Source organism: Lethenteron reissneri, chromosome 49 (genome assembly GCF_015708825.2).
Source record: "Lethenteron reissneri isolate LAM-NWPU_2019-01 chromosome 49, ASM1570882v1, whole genome shotgun sequence".
NCBI classification, from domain to species: domain Eukaryota; kingdom Metazoa; phylum Chordata; class Hyperoartia; order Petromyzontiformes; family Petromyzontidae; genus Lethenteron; species Lethenteron reissneri.
Window position 1 is genome coordinate 4,765,077 of NC_083827.1, and position 20,860 is coordinate 4,785,936.

The window sequence follows — 20,860 nt, forward strand, 5'->3', positions numbered from 1 at the left end:
CCTAGGCAACGCCCAGGACCGGTGCAGATAATCGTTACTCGTGTCCGTCGTGAGCGGGAATCGAACTCGGCTCGCCAGGTACGTAGCGCAGCGTGCTAGTGCACCCCAGTAGCACACAAAGACAAAGACAAAGATCCCCCGTATAGCCTGAACAGACTGTAGGGGCAAGTGCTGTTAGCGAGCACCTATGAAGGCCGGAACGGTACACGAGGGGGTGGGTGGCCAGCACCACGCCCGACCGCCTTTGTCTCCCTAGTGGCGATGTTTACACACCGCACCAGGTACTGATTTAAGGCTGAGTCGACCTAGGGGAGGCCCAGGACCGGTTCAGATAATCGTCACTGGTGTTAGCCGTGAGCGGGAATCGAACCCGGGTCGCCAGGTTCATAGCGCAGCGCGCTAACCGCTACACTACACTCACACACACACACTCACCCACACACACACACTCACCCAAACACACACGTACGCACTCACATCGTAAGTGTGTCAATCAAAACTTCGACGTGCCCCCCTAATTTGTTTATTTATTCCACATTACAATTCACAACGTCTCATTCAATAACCACCATAAAATTGGTACGGTAAAGTCGAAGGCTTATTATTCACTGGAATGCTGACCCGTAAGTATACTAATATTTATTTATCTTATCTATGTGTGCGTGATGTGGTTGTGAGGAGCGGTGGCGCAACGGTTAGCGCCCCACGACGCTACGGGGCCGGCCTAGCCGAGTTCGATTCCCGCCCACGATCGATAGCGGCGGCGAATATTTGCACCGGTTCTGGGCCTCCCCCTAGGTCGACTCAGCCTCAAACGAGTACCCGGCGCGGTGTGTGCAAACGTAGGGATGTTGAACTTCTTTCGCACCGTACGGAGCCAACCGTGCGAATCGAGTTGCCGGGGGAAGGGCAGCAATCGATGCACAAAGAAAAGAGGTTTCAATTTAGAATCATCAACAGTCGGGAAGCGAAGAAGGCCAGCCGTGGGTTTGGCAGTCCTCTCCCTTGTGCGCCGTGTCAGCTTTCATAGTCGCGTGCGTCTGTGAGTGTGTGCGTGTGTCTGTGAGTGTCTGTATGTGTGTGTCTGTGTGTGTGATTGTGTCTGTATGTGTGAGTGTGTGAGTGTCTGTGTGTGTGCCTGTGCTTGTGAGTGTGCGTGTGTGTGTCTATGTGAGTGTGGGTGTCTGTATGTATGAGTATGTGTGTCTGTACGTGTGAGTGTGTGTGTCTGTGTGAGTGTGTGAGTGTGTGCGTGTCTGTGAGTGTGCGTGTGTGTGTGTCTGTACGTGTGAGTGTGTGTGTCTGTGCGTGTGAGTGTGTGGGTGAGTGTGTCTGTACGTGTGAGTGTGCGGCTGTGTGTGTGTCTGTACGTGTGAGTGTGCGTGTGTCTGTGTGTGTGTGAATGTGCTTGTGTCTGTGTGTGTGTGTGAATGTGCATGTGTGTGGGGAGCGGTAGTGTAGCGGTTAGCGCGCTGCGCTATGAACCTGGCGACCCGGGTTCGATTCCCGCTCACGGCTAACACCAGTGACGATTATCTGAACCGGTCCTGGGCCTCCCCTAGGTCGACTCAGCCTTAAATGAGTACCTGGTGCGGTGTGTAAACATCGCCACTAGGGAGACAAAGGCGGTCGGGCGTGGTGCTGGCCACCCACCCCCTCGTGTACCGTTCCGGCCTTCATAGGTGCTCGCTAACAGCACTTGCCCCTACAGTCTGTTCAGGCTATACGGGGGATCTTTGTGTGTCTGTACGTGCGAGTGTGCATGTGTCTGTGTGTATGTGAATGTGCGGGTTCGTGTGTCTGTGTGTGTGAATGTGCATGTGTGTCTGTGAGTGTGTCTGTACGTGCGAGTGTGCGTGTGTCTGTGTGTATGTGAATGTGCGGGTGCGTGTGTCTGTGAGTGTGTCTGTGAGTGTGTGCGTGTCTGTGTGTGTGTCTGTGAGTGTGTGCGTGTCTGTGTGTGTGTCTGTGAGTGTGCGTGTGTCTGTATGTGTGTGAGTGTGCGTGTGTGTGTCTGTATGTGTGAGTGTGTCTGTATGTGTGTGTGTGTGTCTGTGTGTGTGTCTGTACGTGTGAGTGTGCGTGTGTGTGTGTCTGTACGTTTGAGTGTGTCTGTGTGTGCGTGTGTGTCTGTACGTGTGAGTGTGTGTCTGTGCGTGTGTGTGTTTGTACGTGTGAGTGTGTGTGTCTGTGCGTGTGAGTGTGCCTGTGTTTGTTTGTACGTGCGGCTGTGTGTGTGTCTGTGAGTGTGTGTGTCTGTACGCGTGACTGTGTGTGTCTGTGCGTGTCTGTGTGTCTGTATGTGTGTGTGTGTCTGTATGTGTGAGTGTGGAAGTTTGTGTTTGTCTGTGTGTGAATGTGCCGGTGTGTGTGTGACTGTGCGAGTGTGTCTGTATGTGTGAGTGTGCGAGTGTGTGTGTCTGTACGTGTGAGTGTGCGGCGGTGTGTGTCTGTGCATGTGTGTCTGTACGTGTGAGTGTGCGAGTGTGTGTGTCTGTACGTGTGAGTGTGCGGGGGTGTGTGTCTGTACATGTGTGTCTGTACGTGTGAGTGTGCGAGTGTGTGTGTCTGTACGTGTGAGTGTGCGGGGGTGTGTGTCTGTACATGTGTGTCTGTACGTGCGAGTGTGCGTGTGTCTGTGTGTATGTGAATGTGCGGGTGCGTGTGTCTGTGTGTCTGTGCGTGTGTGTCTGTACGTGCGAGTGTGCGTGTGTCTGTGTGTATGTGAATGTGCGCGTGTCTGTGTGTGTGTGTGAATGTGCTTGTGTCTGTGTGTGTGTGAATGTGCATGTGTGTCTGTGCGTGGCCCCTTGCGCGTTAATTCATCAATTGACTCTCGCTCGTTAATTAACGATTGCGAAGCGTGTAAACAGATTTAAATTTAAACACACACGCACAGATACTCCCGTTTAGCCGAACAGACTGTTAAGGGCAGGCCGCTGTTAGCGAGTACCTATTAAGGCTGGAACGGTGCGCGTGGCCAAAAACGCAACTGCTGATGCTTGTGAACACACACCACGGCATCATGTGATAATTTAAGGCTGAGTCGACCTAAGGGAGGCCCTTGACAGTTTAGATAGCAATTAGCCTCCGGTGATGATATGGAACTCTTGCAGATAGAGATCACCCGGACAGGCAAACTGTCGACCGGGGCAAGTTCTGTCACCGAGAACCTATGAAGGCCGAGGAGGGGCGGGGGGGGGGGGGGTTGTTTGGCGATAGCACCACGCCCGGCCGCCTTTGTCTCCCCTGTGCTGGAGGTGTCACACGTAACCGGGTACTCAGTTAATGCTGAGCCGATTATCGGGGCCAGTTCTGATCGATGTGGCCACTGAAGTTGGCCTTCATTGGAAATCGAACATTGGGTCGACCAAAGTTCTCAGCGCAGTGCGCTAACCATTGCGCCACCGCTCCCCACAAAGACAAAGATCCCCCCCCCCGTGTAGCCTCAACAGACTGTAGGGGCAAGTGCTGTTAGCGAGCACGAGGGGATGGGTGGCCAGAACCACGTCCGAACGCCTTTGTCTCACCAGTGGCGATGTTTACACACCGCACCAGCTAATTATTTGAGGCTGAGTCGATCTATGGGAGGCCCAGACAATCGTCACCAGCGGTGGCCGTGAGCACACACACACACTCACACGGCTCCCCACAGACCAATAAACACACGCATATGCACGCATACGCAAACATGAACATACGCTAACACTTATAGACTGCACGCTTGGGCATGCAGTATATATTCTCACTCACTCACTTGCACCTCCACACTCGCACACTCGCATACCTCAGGCTAGGTGTGCATCAACATATCCGCAGATATACTCCCTTACACACACGCAGATACCCTCCCAACCATCTCTACACACACTCCACACACACACACAGACACACACTCCAAACACACACACTCCACACACACAAACACATGCACCTCCCAGCCATTCACAACACCTACACGTCCACACACACTCCACACAGACACTCCACACACACTCCACACACACACACACAGACACACACTCCACACACACACTCCACACACACACACTCCACACAGACACTCCACACACACACACTCCACACACACACACACTCCACACACACACACACTCCACACACACATACACACTCCACACACACACACACTCCACACACACACACTTTACACACACACTCTACACACACACTCCACACACACACACACTCTACACACACACACACTCCACACACCCTCCACACACACACCCCACACACACTCCACACACACACACTCCACACACACGCACACTCCGCACACACACACACACACTTCACACACACACACTCCACACACACACACTCTACACACACACACACTACACACACACACACACTCTACACACACACACACACACTCTACACACACACTCCACACACACACACTCTACACACACACACACTCCACACACACACACACTCCACACACACTCCACACACACACTCCACACACACACACCACACACACACACACTCCACACACACACACACTCCACACACTCCACACACACACACACTCCACACACACACTCCACACACACACTCCACACACACTCCACACACACACACTCTACACACACACACTCTACACACACACTCTACACACACACTCCACACACACACTCTACACACACACACGCTACACACACACACGCACTCCACACACTCCACACACGCACTCCACACACTCCACACACACACTCCACACACTACACACTCCACACACACACACAATCCACACACACACTCCACACACTCCACACACACACTCCACACACACACACACACTCCACACACTCCACACACACACACTCCACACACACTCCACACACTCCACACACTCCACACACACACTCCACACACACACTCCACACACACTCCACACACTCCACACACACACTCCACACACTCCACACACTCCACACACACACTCCACACACACACCACACACACTCCACACACTCCACACACTCCACACACACACTCCACACACACACTCCACACACACACACACGCTCCACACACACTCCACACACACAGACTCCACACACTCCACACACACACACTCCACACACACACACACTCTACACACACACACACACTCCACACACACACTCCACACACACTCACACTCCACACACACACTCCACACACACACTCCACACACACACACACTCCACACACACACTCCACACACACACTCCACACACACACACTCCACACACACTCCACACACACACACTCCACACACACTCCACACACACACACTCCACGCACAATCCACACACACTCCACACACACACACTCCACACACACACACCACACACACGCTCTACACACACACACTCTACACACACACACTCCACACACACACCCTCCACACACACACACTCCACACACACTCCACACACTCCACACACTCCACACACACACTCCACACACACACACACACTCCACACACACACACTGCACACACACTCCACACACTCCACACACTCACTGCACACACACACTCCACACACTCTACACACACACACTGCACACACACACGCTCCACACACACACACTCCACACACTCACTCCACACACACACACTCCACACACACTCCACACACACTCCACACACACACACTCCACACACACACACCACACACACGCTCTACACACACACACTCTACACACACACACACACTCCACACACACACCCTCCACACACACACCCTCCACACACACACACTCCACACACACTCCACACACTCCACACACTCCACACACACACTCCACACACACACACACTCCACACACACACACTGCACACACACTCCACACACTCACTGCACACACACACTCCACACACTCTACACACACACACTGCACACACACACGCTCCACACACACACTCCACACACTCACTCCACACACACACACACTCCACACACACTCCACACACACACACACACTCCACACACCCACACCTCGACACGAGGGTCAATGTCTCCCTGGTCGACTGGGGTAGTCGTAGGCACTTGACGATCGCCAACCTTCATATCGAGTGGTATACTGGATGTGGTGCGCCGAGCGCGGAGGTAGTTTCCAAGTCAGAGAGACTCGGATTGAACCCAGATCTGCACCACCAACACGCCACCGATCCTCCTGCTCTCCCCTCCTCCTCCATCTCCCCCCTTTCTCTCATCTCCTCCTCCGGTCTCACCACCACCCCACTCCTCATGTCCTCTCCTCCATCTCCCTTCTCGGTCTCTTATCACCACACTCCACTATGCTCCTCCTCCATCCTCTTACTCCTCCTCCATCATCCTCCTCCATCCTCATTCTCCTCCATCCACCACCACCCTCCTCCTCATCCTCCTCCTCCTCCTCCATCCTCCTCTTCATCCATCCTCCTCCATCATCATCATCATCCTCCTCCTCCATCCTCCACCACCACCACCCTCCTTCATCCTCCTCCACCACCACCCTCCTCATCCTCCTCCACCACAACCCTCCTCCATCCTCCACCCTCCTCCATCCTCCTCCATCCTCCGTCCTCCACCCTCCTCCTCATCCTCCTCATCCTCCAACCTCCTCCTCCACCCTCCTCCTCATCCTCCTCCTCCATCCTCCATCCTCCTCCACCACCACCACCACCATGCTCCACCACCACCCTCCTCTCACCTTCCCCGTCGTGCGCCGTCGTGCTCAGCCCCTTCTCGGGCGACTCGGCGTCGTCGTCCGTCTTCTCGAGGTCGATGGTGGCGTCCTCCTCCTCCTCCTCGTCCTCGCTCTTGGCGCGCGGCGCCCACGTCACCTTGTTCTCCTTCTTGAGACGCCGGCGAGCGTTGGCGAACCACGTGGAGACCTGCGTCAGCGTCATCTTGGTGATGATGGCCAGCATGATCTTCTCGCCCTTGGTGGGGTACGGGTTCTTGCGGTGCTCGTTGAGCCACGCCTTGAGCGTCGCCGTCGCGTCCCGGGTCGCGTTCTTGCGGTAGGCCGCGTCCGAGTAAGGGTAGGGCCCCAGCGGGGTGCCGTAGGGGTGGTAGGCGGCAACACCTCCGGCAAGACCTGGGCCCGTGGGGTCGTACGGAGATGCCTGGGGGCGAGTAGGGGGGGTGAGAGTTGGGGGGGCGGGTAGCGTAAGGAGAGTTCGATTTCTCACCCACGGCCGCCTCGCCAACGCCTGCGACGATTGTCTGGGTCAGGTTCGGACTCAAATGGGCACCAGGTGCGGTGCCTGAACATCGCCGCTAAGGGAGACAAAGGCGGCCGGGCGTTGGTTTTCTGGCCACCCATCAGGTCGAGTGCCGTGCCGGCCTTCATAGGTGCTACTCGCTCGCTGACCGCACTTGGCCCAAAAGTTTGTGAATGTTATACGGGTGATCTTTGTCTCTGTGTGAGCGGCGGTGTGTGAGCGTGAGAGGGCACAGGGTGCCGGGCGGATAAAACGCAGCGAGGTGCACAGGTGGTGCATCTGTCAGTCATCTCAGCCAGTCACATCCGATGGCACTCGGTTCTGTCCCCTCATCTCGACACTTCCCCTGGCCTCAATGTGCACGTAGCCTGGCACAAGCGCTGTGGTGTTGTGTGGTCGAGAGTTTAAGAGAGAGAGACAGATATGTGTTTTATTTTTTAGGATTGAATGTGAGACAGAGATTAATAAGTGTGTGTCTGTGTGATAGAGAGTATACCACAACGGACCTCATGGGTGTGTACGCTCACAGCACTTGCCTCAAAACTATGTTTGGGCTATGAGGGGGATCTTTGCCTTGTGTGTGAGAAAGTGAGTGTCGGTGGACGTGAGAGTAAGTTAAGGGTGGTGTGGGAGTGTGTGACGTAGAGTGAGTGTGAGGGTGAGTGTGACGTGGAGTGAGTGTGAGGGTGAGTGTGACGTGGAGTGAGAGTGAGGGTGAGGGTGTGGGTGTGGGTGAGGGTGTAGGTCAGGGTGTGGTTGAGGGTGTGGGTGAGGGTGTGGGTGAGGGTGTGGGTGAGAGTGTGGGTGAGGGTGAGGGTGTGGGTGAGGGTGAGGGTGAGGGTGAGGGTGTGGGTGAGGGTGAGGGTGAGGGTGTGGGTGTGGGTGTGGGTGAGGGTGAGGGTGAGGGTGAGGGTGTGTGTGAGGGTGAGGGAGTGGGTGAGGGAGTGGGTGAGGGTGAGGGTGTGGGTGACAGTGTGGGTGTGGGTGAGAGTGAGTGTGAGGGTGTGGGTGAGGGTGAGGGTGAGAGTGAGTGTGTGGGTGAGGGTGTGGGTGAGGGTGTGGGTGTGGGTGTGTGTGAGGGTGAGGGTGAGAGTGAGTGTGTGGGTGAGGGTGTGGGTGAGGGTGCGAGTGAGGGTGAGGGTGTGTGTGAGGGTGTGAGTGAGGGAGTGTGTGAGGGTGTGTGTGAGGGTGTGGGTGAGAGTGAGTGTGCGAGTGAGGGTGAGGAGGTGGGTGTGGGTGAGGGTGTGAGTGAGGGTGTGTGTGAGGGTTTGTGTGAGGGTGTGGGTGTGGGTGAGAGTGTGGGTGAGGGTGTGGGTGAGGGTGTTGGTGAGGGTGTGCGTGAGAGTGTGGGTGAGGATGAGGATGTGGGTGAGGGTGTGGCTGAGGGTGTGGGTGAGGGTGACAGTGTGGGTGAGGGTGAGAGTGAGGGTGTAGGTGAGGGTGTGGGTGAGAGTGAGGGTGAGTGTGTGGGTGAGGGTGAGAGTGAGGGTGAGTGTGTGGGTGAGGGTGTGGGTGAGGGTGTGGGTGAGAGTGAGGGTGAGGATGTGGGTGAGGGTGTGGGTGAGGGTGAGGGTGTGGGTGAGAGTATTTGTGTGGGTGTGTGAGTGTGGATGAGTGTGTGGGTGAGTGTGTGGGTGTGTGAGTGTGGATGAGTGTGTGGGTGAGTGTGTAGGTGAGGGTGTGGGGTGGGTGAGGGTGTGAGTGAGGGTGTGGGGTGGGTGAGGGTGTTGGTGAGGGTGTAGGTGGGTGTGAGTGTGTGGGTGAGGGTGAGTGTGTGTGTGAGAGTGTGTGTGAGAGTGTGGGTTACGGTGTGCGTGAGTGTGTGGGTGAGAGTGAGGGTGTGGGTGAGGGTGTGGGTGAGGGGGTGTGTGAGTGTGTGGGTGTGGGTGACGGTGTGGGTGAGTGTGTGGGTGAGGGTGTGGGTGAGTGTGTGGGTGAGGGTGTGGGTGAGAGTGTGGGTGAGGGTGTGGGTGAGTGTGTGGGTGAGGGTGTGGGTGAGTGTGAGGGTGTGGGTGATTGTGTGGGTGAGAGTGTGAGTGAGGGTGTGGGTGAGTGTGAGGGTGAGGGTGTGGGTGAGGGTGTGGGTGTGGGTGAGGGTGTAGGTGAGGGTGTGGGTGATTGTGTGGGTGAGAGTGTGAGTGAGGGTGTGGGTGAGTGTGTGGGTGAGGGTATGGGTTAGTGTGAGTGTGAGAGTGAGGGTGTGGGTGAGTGTGAGGGTGTGGGGGAGGGGTGGGTGTGGGTGAGGGTGTCGGTGAGGTTGTGGGTGAGGGTGTGGGTGATTGTGTGGGTGAGAGTGTGAGTGAGGGTGTGGGTGAGTGTGTGGTTAAGGGTGTGGGTGAGGGTGTGGGTGAGGGTGTGAGTGAGGGTGTGGGTGAGGGTGTGGGTGGTGTGATAGTGTGATATTATGTGAGTGTGCGTGCGCGCGCGTAGTGTGTGAGAGTGAGCTTGGTGGCGCGTTTGTGTAAACTAGGGAGTGTGAGTATGAGTGAGGGTTTGTGTGTGTGTGTTTGGAAATAGTGTGTGTGGTGGGAGAGTGAGTTTGGCTGTGAGTGTGTATGTATGTGAGAGTGAGTTTGGGAGTGTGTGAGTGTGAGTGAGTGTGTGAGTGTGCGTTAGGTAGGGGTGGGTGGGGTAGGTGAGTGTGTAAGAGTGTGAGAGAGTGAGGGAGTGTGAGTGTGTGGGAGTGTGTGGGAGACCGTATGTATGTGTCCCTGAGCGAAGGTATGAGAGTGTATGAGAGAAAGTGAGAGGGTGTGTTAGAGTGTGAGCGTATTGGAGTGTGTGAGTATATGAATGTGTGAGCGTGTGAGTGTGTGAGTGTGTAAGTGTGTGAGTGTGTGAAGGTGTGCGTGTATGTGAGTGTGTGAGGGTGTGAGTGTGTTAGAATGTGTGTGAATCTGTGAATGTGTGAGTGTGTGAGTGTGTGAGAGAAAGTGTGTGAATGTGTGAGTGTGTGAATCTGTGAATGTGTGTGTGTGAGGGTGTGAGTGTGAGAGTGTGTGAGTGTGTGAGTATGAGAGTGTGTGAGTGTGTGAGAGAAAGTGTGTGAGTGTGTGAATGTGTGAGTGTGGAGTGTGTGAGTGAGTGTGTGGGTGTGAGAGTGTGAGGGTGTGAGTGTGTGAGTGAGTGAGTGTGTGAGTATGTGAGTATATGAGTGTGTGAGTGTGTGAATGTGTGAGTGTGTGAGTGTGTGAAAGTGTGTGTGAGTGTGTTAGAGTGTGAGTGTGTGAGTGTGTGAGTGTGTGAAAGTGTGTGTGAGTGTGTTAGAGTGTGAATGTGTGAGTGTGGAGTGTGTGAGTGAGTGTGTGGGTGTGAGAATGTGAGGGTGTGAGTGTGTGAGTGAGTAAGTGTGTGAGTACGTGAGTATATGAGTGTGTGAGTGTGTGAATGTGTGAGTGTGTGAGTGTGTGAGTGTGTGAGGGTGAGTGTGTAGGGTGTGATTGTGTGAGTGTGTGAGTGTGTGAAAGTGTGTGTGAGTGTGTTAGAGTGTGAGTGTGTGAGTGTGTGAAGGTGTGAGTGTGGGGGTGTGTGAAGGTGTGAGTGGGGGTGTGTGTGAGGGTGTGAGTGAGTGAGTGTGTGAATGTGTTAATGTGTGAGGGTGTGAGTCAGAGAGGGTGTTAGAGTGTGAGTGTGAGTGTGTGAGTATTTAAGCGTGTGAGTGTGTGAGTGTGTTAGAGTGTGAGTGTGTGAGTGTATGTGTGAGTGTGTTAGAGTGTGAGTGTGTGAGTGTGTGAAGGTGTGAGTATGGGTGTGTGTGAAGGTGTGAGTGTGGGGGTGTGTGAGGGTGTGCGTGAGTGAGTGTGTGAATGTGTTAATGTGTGAGTGTGTGAGTGAGTGTGTGAGTGTGTGTGTGAGTGTGTGAGTTTGTGAGTGTGTGTGAGTGTGTGAGTTTGTGAGTGTGTGAGTGTGTTAAAGTGTGAGTGTGTGAGTGTGTTAGAGTGTGAGTGTGTAAGCGTGTGAGTGTGTATGAGTGTGAGTGAGTGTGTGTGAGTGTGTGAGGGTGTAAGCGTGTGAGTGTATAAGCGTGTGAGTGTGTGTGAGTGTGTGAGTGTGTGTGAGTGTGTGAGTGTTTGAGTGTGTGTTAGAGTGTGAGTGTGTGAGTGTGTGTTAGAGTGTGAGTGTGTGTGAGTGTGTGAGTGTATAAGCGTGTGAGTGTGTGTGAGAGTGTGAGTGTGTGTGAGTGTGTGAGTGTTTGAGTGTGTGTTAGAGTGTGAGTGTGTGAGTGTGTGATGGTGTAAGAAAGTGGGTAGCTGTGTTGGTGATATCACGTGCGGGGAGCAGTTGCCTAGCGGTTAGTCCGTGCGCACTCGAGTTCAATTATCTGAACTAGTGCTGAGACCTCCCTAGCACTAGTATAGTGGTGTGTAAAAGTCACCAATGGGGAGACAAAGGCGGCCTGGAGTGGCGCTGGCCACCCAACCCCTCGTGTGCCGTTCATAGGTGCTCGCTAACAGCAATTACCACAACAGTCTGTTAAGACTACAGACTATAAATTTGTCTTTGTGATGAGTGTGTGTGTGTGTACACGTGTGATGTGTGTGCAGGTGTGTGTGTGCATGACCAAGTGTGGGTTTGTGCAGGTGTGTGGATGCAATCGTCCATGCGTGTGTATTTTGTGTGTGCGTGTGTACGTATACCGGAGTGTATGTTTAAAAAGTGTGTGTGTGTGTAATGGCTGTGTGTTGATTGTGAACGCATGTGTGTGAAAGCGTGTTTGCACAAGTGTGTGCAGCTTCCGTTTGGCCAGATCGAGGGGGCTAAACGGGCGCGGCACGGGCTGGAGAAGAGATGGAGCTGATGCGGTACAGGAGGATTTGGAGCTGAGTGGACCGGCTGATGACTGGTACCAGTGGTGTCAAGATCGGCCTCTGTGGAGGAGGCTCGTGAAGGACGCTGCTGGGCAGTTGGAGGCAGTCGCCCTCCATCAACAACGGAGGCCTGGAGGAGCGACGCTCACAACAACGGGCGGAGCGATGGTCGGTTAAAACGCATCGAGTTGCAAGGAGCGCAGGTGGTGCATCTGTCAGTCATCTCGCTCAGCCAAACCCATGGCGCCTGGGTCAGTCCCGTGACCTTCCCGTCAGCGAGCCTCTGAAACCGCGCTTGGCCTCAAAGTGCACCTAGCCTGGCACGGGCGCTGCGGTGACGTCACAGCCACTTGGTGACGAACGGCGGCGGATGTTGCTGCTGTTGCTGTACAGGTGTCTGTGTGCTCAAGTATGTGCGTGTTTAGGTCAAGTGTGAGTGTGTGTGCAGGCCAAATGTGCCTGTAAGTGAAAGATACGTGCGCGTGTGTGTGTGTGCGGTGTTGTGTGTGGGGAGCGGTGGTGCAGCGGTTAGCGCGCTGCGCTGCGAACCCGGCAACCCGGGTTCGATTCCCGCACACGGCCGCCACCGGTGACGATTATCTGAACCGGTCCTGAGCCTCGCTTAGGTCGACTCAGCCTCAAATCAGTGTCCGGGGAGACAAAGCCAGTCGGGACGTGGTGCAGTACACCCACCCCCTCGTGTGCCGTGTCGACCTTCATAGGTGCTCGACAATAGCACTTGCCTCAACAGTCTGTCAAGGCTATTAGGGGGATCTTTGTCTTTGGGGTTGTGTACAAGTGTGTATGTGTGTATATATATGTGTGTGTACAACATATCAATATATCACTAAAACATCACACGTCACAATGTGACGCACGCACGCACACATCCACCTATGAAGGCCGGCATGGCACACGAGGTGATGGTCCGGCTGAAACCACGCCCGACCGCCTTTGTCTCCCCGATGCTGACGGTTTAAATCGTCGCAACAGGTAGTCATCTTCAGATGATCAATTCGCCGCAGATGTTGGTCTCGGCTGAGATTCGAACTCGGGTAGCCGGGGTTCCTAGCGCAATGTGCTCACCACTGACACGTCCGATCCAAGGCAATTGCCCGTTGTTTGTTTTACTTGCCGTGCCCTGAGATCGAACCCGGCGACTCATGTATCGCTCGTCCAGTGTGATACATGACCACGGCAGCTTGCCCCGTGTCCTGGGCCTCCCCTAGGTCGACTCGGCCTCACGTGAGCACCTGTAAACATCGCCAACTAAGGAGACAAAGGCGGCCGGGCGTGATGCTGGCCACCCACCCCGTCGTGTGCCGTTGCCGGCCTTCACAAGATGCTCGCTAACAGCACTTGCCCCAACAGTCTGCGGAGGCTACACGGGGGACCTTTGTCTTTTGAGCCATTGCTCTCTGCATTGCTCTGTTAATGGCTCGTGTAAACTCGCTCGATGCTCTTATTAATACATTAATGCGGCAGATTAGGCGCTTCACTCATTAATTAATAGGGCCATCATCGCCAATTAATAATGTACAATTATAAGCGCCGTACAAAGAGAACGATTTCCCCGTTTAGAACGTTCGGGGGGGCAGGCGGGGGGGATGCGATTAGCGAGCAGCTATGAAGCTTGACACGACACGCGAGTTGGTTGTTGTAGGCCAGTCCCCGCGGCCGAACGCCTTTGTCTTCCCTGCTCATTCTAGATTTGAAGCTTTCGTGACTGCAAGGATTCATATACTCATAGTGTTTTTCGGTAAAGTCACGTAGGTAGAAAATGAAATTAAAATGAATAAAAAAAAATTAAAAAATAAAAATTCAAAAATTAAAAATCACGACGTTTCGGAGGCAACACAAGTCTCCGTCATCAGGTGATGCAGCAAATCTGGCTGTGACGGTCCCACCTGATGACGGAGACTTGTGTTGCCTCCGAAACGTCGTGATTTATTATTTTATTTTCATTAATTTTAATTTCAATTTTTTACCTACGTGACTTTACCGAAAAAAACCAAGAGTATGATTCCCTGCTCATGTTTACATACCGTAACCACGTTCTCTATTAAGGCTGAGTCGACTTAGGGGAGGCCCAGGAGCGGTGCAGATAATTGCCACTGTTTTCGCTCGGTAATCGAACTCGACGCGTTCCAATGGCAGTGCGCTAACCACTGTGCCACCGTAAACACAAATAAATATCTTGCAAAACAATTGTACACACATAGTACGTAGAGCTACTGAGCGGTGGTGAGCGCACGACGCTACGAAGCAGGCGACCTGGGTTGGACTCCCGGTAGCTGGTGATTGGTATCGTTTGTTGCGTGTCCACGAACCGGCGTTGACCGGCGTGGTGAAGTATGGTCAAACAACTCCCATACCACCGACAGGAACGTAGGCAGGCCTTTGTCCAGCAGTGGAAATGCATGGCAATCAATTCTTCAAACGTACACACGCGCACTTACAAATATACACACACGCACGCGCATGCACACACGGACACGTAAACATACACGTACAGCTGTATACATGAAGAAAGACAAGATCCCCGTATAGCCGTGAACAGACTGTTGGGGCAAGTGCAGTTAGCGAACACTTTAAACACACACAAAAACACACGCGCTTATGCAATATATATTGAAATACTTATATACATAGACTGTATCTTTTTGCGTGCCTGTATTGAAACAAATATGACATACCTAAGCATAAATACGTACATACAGACGAACACACTTACATATACATACACATGCATACATACACGTATACACATATACACAATAAATCACGTACACATCCTCTCACACATACGCAATACAAGCATACACAAATATCCCCCGTATAGCCTTAACAAACTGTTGGGGCAAGTGCTGTTAGCAAGAACCTATGGAAACCGGCACGGCCACACCACGCCCGACCGCCTTTGTCTCCCCAATAGCGATGTTATTCCACACCGCACCAGGTACTCATAGCGGAGGCCCCGTACCAGTTCAGATAATCGCCACTGATGGTGGCCGTGAGCCGGAATCGAACTCGGGTGACCGGGTTCTTGGCGCAGTGCGCGAACCGCTGCTCTACAGTGACCACACCTACGTACTCACACAAAGACAAAGATCCCCCGTGTAGCCTTAACAGACTGTTGGGGCAAGTGCTGTTAGCGAGCAGCACCTATGAAGGCCGGCACGGCACACGAGGGGGTGGGTGGGTGGCCATCACCACGCCCGCGGTGCTAGTGATCACGACGATGTTAACACCAAGCGCTCGTTTAAGGCTGAGTCGACCTAGTGCTAGCACAGTAACGGTCCTAGAGATCGCTCGTGGCCTGTAATAGAATTCAGACGGCCGGGTAGGGATCGCAGCGTGCTAACCATTGCGCCACCGCTCCTCAGTATATACACACGCACATTTACACGCAAATATACAACAACACACGCGGGATTGGGTCACTTGCTTCTCGCGAGCACCTATTAAGGTCACAAAGGCAAAGATCTCCCGTATAGCCTCAACACACTGTTGAGGCAAGTGCTCTTCGCGATCACACTCGCTGCACAAGCTATCACTTTTAAGTCCGAGTCGACCTAGGCGATGGGGGAGGCCCACTTTTGTTGTTGTGTGGAGCGGGGAATCGAACCCGGGTTGCTCTGAATTGCATTGCGCCACCGATCCCCAGACACACACCACGCGTACACAAGCAACACAAAGACAAAGATCCCCCGTATAGCCTTAACAGACTGTTGGGGCAAGTGCTGTCAGCGAACACCTTTAAAGGCCAGATGGGTGGCCAGCACCACGCCCGACCGCCTTTGTTTCCCTATTGGCGATGTTTACACACCAGGTACTCATTTGAGGCTGTGTCGACCTAGGGGAGGCCCAGGACTGGATCAGATAATCGTCACCGGTGTTGGCCGTGAGCGGGAATCGAACTTGGGTCGCCGGGTTCATAGTGCAGCGCGCTAACCGCTACACCACCGCTCCAAACAGACACACACACAGACAGAAAGTCATTTAAGCGTGTTTAAAATAACACTGTCAATTTAACAGCTCTATCTAAATAGCCGTGCAGGCGTAATCAATAATTAACTGCTGTAGCTACAAGTGTGGTTATCTAGCCTTTCGACAGAATATTTAGAACAACACAATTGTGTCAACGTTATTATATTTTCGTTACACTATCATAACAATAAACACGCGACTGCCGATTCCAGAGCAATTAATATCATAATGATATAATGATGATGATGAAGATGATTTGCAGGGCTTGGTACATCCACTGCCCCACAGAATGAAAGGTTTCTCTATCCCACGCCATGTCGATGACGAGGGTTATTTTGACCATACTTCACCGCGCCGGTCACTGCGGGCTATGGCTGATTAATATCGATCCCTCATTCGCCACTGACGTTAGCCGTGGTCGGGGAATCGAACTCAGGGGGGGGGGGGGGGGTAGAGTTTAGGTGCGCTAACCGCAGCGCCACCGCTCCCGTCCTTCTCTCCATATTACAAAAAAAAACGACCTAGAATGGTGGCTTGATTGATTAATTAACACAGGGTCTTAATTAATGTGTTGACTATTTAAAGCTATTTGCACAACCATAAATGCTGACGTAGGGTTCATCCAGCAGTGGATCGCGCATAGCTGATGATGATGATGAATGGGTATTTGCGCGCGTGTGTGTTTGAGATGCATGTTGTCTGAATGCAATAATTATGCGTGAACATACCGTGGACAATTATGTATGTGTCTGTATGTGTCTGTGTCTGTATGTGTTTATGTGTGTAGGTCGACTCAGCCTCAAATGAGTACCCGGTGCGGTGTGTAAACATCGCCACTTGGAAGACAAAGGCGGCCGGGCGTGGTGCTTGCCACCCACCCCCTCGTGTGCCGTGCCGGCCTTCATAGGTGCTCGCTAACAGCACTTGCCCCAACAGTCTGTGAAGGCTATACGGGGGATCTTTGCCTTTGTGGTTATGTGTATACGTATGTGTGTGTTATGTGTGCGCGTGTGTATGCGTGTGTTCTAAATACGTGCGTACACGTGTATGTCATATGTGCGTATGTATGTGTACATGTGTGTACGTTTGTGTGTGCAGTGCGTGTGTGTGTACGTGCTTACGCGTGTGTGTATATTTTCGTGGGTGTACGTGTGTTTGTGTGTATGTTTAAATGTGTACGTATGCGCGTGTGAATGTATGTGCGTATGTGCGAGTGTTTATATTTGTGTGTATGTCTGCGTGCGTGTTTGTACACGCGAATGTGTGTATGGAAACACGGAGCCGGAACCTTAATAGGTTCTCGCTAACAGCACTTGTCCGAACGGCTTGTGTCGGCTATACGGGGAATCTTTGTCTCTATGTAAGTATATATGTATAGATATGCGTAGTGCGTATGCGTGCGTATGTGGGTGTACGTGCGTTTACGTCTGTGTGTATGTTTTTTTTTATGTATGTTACGTGTGTTTATGCATGCGCGAAAAAAAAACATTGCCACTAGGGAGACAAAGGCGGCCGGGCGTGGTCTTGGCCACCCACCCTCTCATGTGCCGTGCCGGCCTTCAATAGGTGCTCGCTAACAGCACTTGCCCCAACAGTCTGTCGAAGGCTATACGGGGGATCTTTGTCTTTGTAAATATACAACATTGAGCGAGAGCCAATTCACGAATGTTAGCGTATGAGCGCGAACTGCGGTGTATCTGGACTAGTTTGCGAATGCACATTGACGCATACGTACACACGCAAGTACATCACATATATGCGTACACGCACACACACGTGTGTATGTATACTCACACACACACGTGTGTGTGTACACGTGTGTGTGTGTGTATACTCACACACACGTGCTAATCAACGTGCATTTACCCACGCAAACATTTTGGAACACACGCGTACACACACACACAGAGACGCACAGATCTCCCCGTGTAGCCTCAACAGACTGTTGGGTCAAGTGCTGTTAGCGAGCACCTATGGATGTCGGGACGTCATACGAAGGGGTGGGGTTGCCAAGACCACACCCGACCGCCTTTGTCTTCCTGGTGGCGATGTTTACACACCGCACCAGGTACTCATTTGAGGCCCAGGACCGGTTCAGATAATCGTCACTGGTGTTGGCTGTGAGCGCGAATCGAAATCAGGTCGATCTCTGGGTATCGTAGCGCAGTGCGCTAATCACTACGCAACCGCTCCTCACACAATCTATCACACACACATATATATATGTATACACACGTGAATCTATCACACAACAACAACCATCGTTCGCCACTAAGTGGCGGGGACGTCACCACGACGGCTTGTGCCATGCTTGGTGCACAAAGACACTCACACACTCGTGTACTATAACGCGTGCGCGCGCGCACACACTCCGTTCGTATGAACATCACGACACACGCACGCGCAGATTAGCATGTGCACAGGCACACGCACATGCGTATTTGTCTAAATGCATTACACGTAACATTTGGATCCGTTCACACACACACATATACCACCTTCTCACATACATATACAAACACAAAGATCCCCCTATAGCCTTAAGGGACTGTTGGGGCAAGTGCTGTTAGCGAGCACTTATGAAGGCCGGAACGGCAGACGGGGGGGGTGAGTGGCCACCACGCCCAGCCACTTTTGTCTCCCCAGTGGCGATGTTTTTCCACACCGCACCATGTTCTCATTTGAGGCTGAGTCGACCTAGAGGAGACCCAAGACCGGTTCAGATAATCGTCGCTGTTTGCCGTGAGCGGGAATTGAACTGGGGCCACCGGGTTCGTAACGGAGTGCGCTAACCGCCATGCGACCATCCCTCAACACACACATTTATATATATACAAACACACATTTATAGATATACAAACACACACACACACAAATAGATATACAAAAGACGTTCTCACACACACACACACGCACTCATGCGCACGTGTACAATAAACGTGTGTACACCACACACACACTCGTATCCACGCATACAATAACACGTTTGCACACACACACACTTTCTCTCTCGTAAGCACACGTACAATAGCGCGTATAAACACACACTCTCGTATACACACATAGAAGGACACATTTGCACACGCACACACACACACAACCACGCACACACATACAGGAACACATATGCACACACACAACACACACACATATGCATACTTTCACATGTTTGTACACAATCTCGAGCACGGATATACACAAAAGCACACGTTTGCACACAACTCATGGATACTGTGATGATTTAATCACTTCATTACTGAATAAGCCACGGCTTAACTATTACCTCTAGCGCTTATTCACGCACGGACACAAAGACAAAGATCCCCCGTATAGCCTTCGACAGACTGTTGGGGCAAGTGCTGTCAGCGAGCACCCATGAAAGCCTCCACTTTGGCACACGTGGGTAGCGGGTGGCCAGCACCACGCCTGGCCGCCTTTGTCTCCCTAGCGGCGATGCGTACACACCGCACCATGTACTCATTCGAGTCGACCTACACACAGACACACTCACACACGGACGCGCACACACACACACACTAACTTTTACGTACGAGAGAGGATGCTTGTGCATCCACCCCATAGCGTTCAACCGTTCTGCGCCAACAAGGCGAAGAAGAGGCGACGTCTCCCCAGTGGAGGAGGAATTGATATTCGCCCGTCTCACCCAGCGATGCAAAGCCCACGCACACTCGGCAAAAGTAACACAATCACACCAACATCATCACCACCAACACCATCACAGAAGCGTGACAAACACAACGCACAATCGATCACAACACAGACAGAGTGAACAACGCAACTGCCCTACAGCAACACCCAAACGCGCACAGGCGGATCCGTGCCGTACTCTTCTCCCCCCCCCTCCTCCAAAAAAACTCACTCACATCAACGCGCTCCAACTCTCTCTTACTCACTCACACGCGCGCGCGCTAACTCCAACACAGCGCTACGCATAGCGGGATGGAGAGTGAGGACAGGGTGGGGGGGTGGTGGGTGTTGTGTTGTGGTGGGGGGGGGGGTAGCGATGGTGGTCAAGTATGGTCAAGGCTTTCGACTGCACACTTACCACGTATCCCGGGAAGGCTGCGTGCTCAGCCGTGTACTGTAGCGGGCTATAGGCGTGAGGTGTCGCTGCGGCCGCGGCTGCAGTCGCGAAGGCGGCCGACGCCGGGTAGGGGCTGAACGCCGATCCGGCACCGGATCGACCCAATTCCTCGGAGCGAGCGCCTCCCAGCAACGTGGGGGCCCCGTACGCCGGGCACGAGTAGAGGGCGAGCGATGCGGACGAGGGCTGGTACAGATAACCTTGGGGATGGTGAGCCATCACGCACACACGCCGACTCGGGTCTGCGGTGGCGGCTGTCGGCGGAGGCAACGGCGGCGGCGAGCGGGTACGAGAAGGGGAGGAGGAGGAGGGGGGGGGGAGCTCGAGTCGATGGGAGAGTTTTTCTCGGGGGGCGGGGTGTGTGTTGGGGTAGAGGGGTTGGGTTGATGGTGGTGGTGATGGTAGTGGTGGTGGTAGCTGTGTGTGTGTCTCTCTCTGTGGGTGCATGAGCGACCGCGCGCGCGCGCGCGCAATTGTGTGCGCGCGCGTGTGTCAGTCACTTTGTGTGTGCGCGCGTGTGTCAGTCACTTTGTGTGTGCGCGTGTGTGTGTGTGTGTGGAGAAGAGATGAGGGGTGGGGGGGAGAAGAGTGGATCATGGGGTGGGTGGGTGGGTGAGAAGGGAGAGTGGGTGGGTGGGTGGATGGGTGGGTAGGTGGGAGGCAGTAGGGGAGGGAGGAGAGTGAGAGGAGGAGGAGTAGAGGGGAGGGAGTGGACCCGAAGCTTCTAAA

General features: G+C 53.4%; 1 protein-coding gene across 2 annotated transcripts in view; it reads right to left on the reverse strand.

The window, feature by feature from the left end:
- The window catches only part of LOC133354787 (Iroquois homeobox protein 5a-like), a 38,761-nt gene extending 18,138 nt beyond the window's left edge, over positions 1-20,623 (reverse strand). For both annotated transcript variants that reach the window (XM_061571905.1, XM_061571904.1), the window contains exons 1-2: positions 20,093-20,623; positions 6,712-7,129 (exon numbers count right to left, since the gene is read on the reverse strand). In XM_061571905.1, the coding sequence (XP_061427889.1) occupies positions 6,712-7,129; positions 20,093-20,578 (904 nt within the window). In that variant the 5' untranslated portion in view covers positions 20,579-20,623. The remainder of the gene's footprint in view (positions 1-6,711; positions 7,130-20,092) is intronic.
- Between the last annotated feature and the right edge of the window lie 237 nt (positions 20,624-20,860).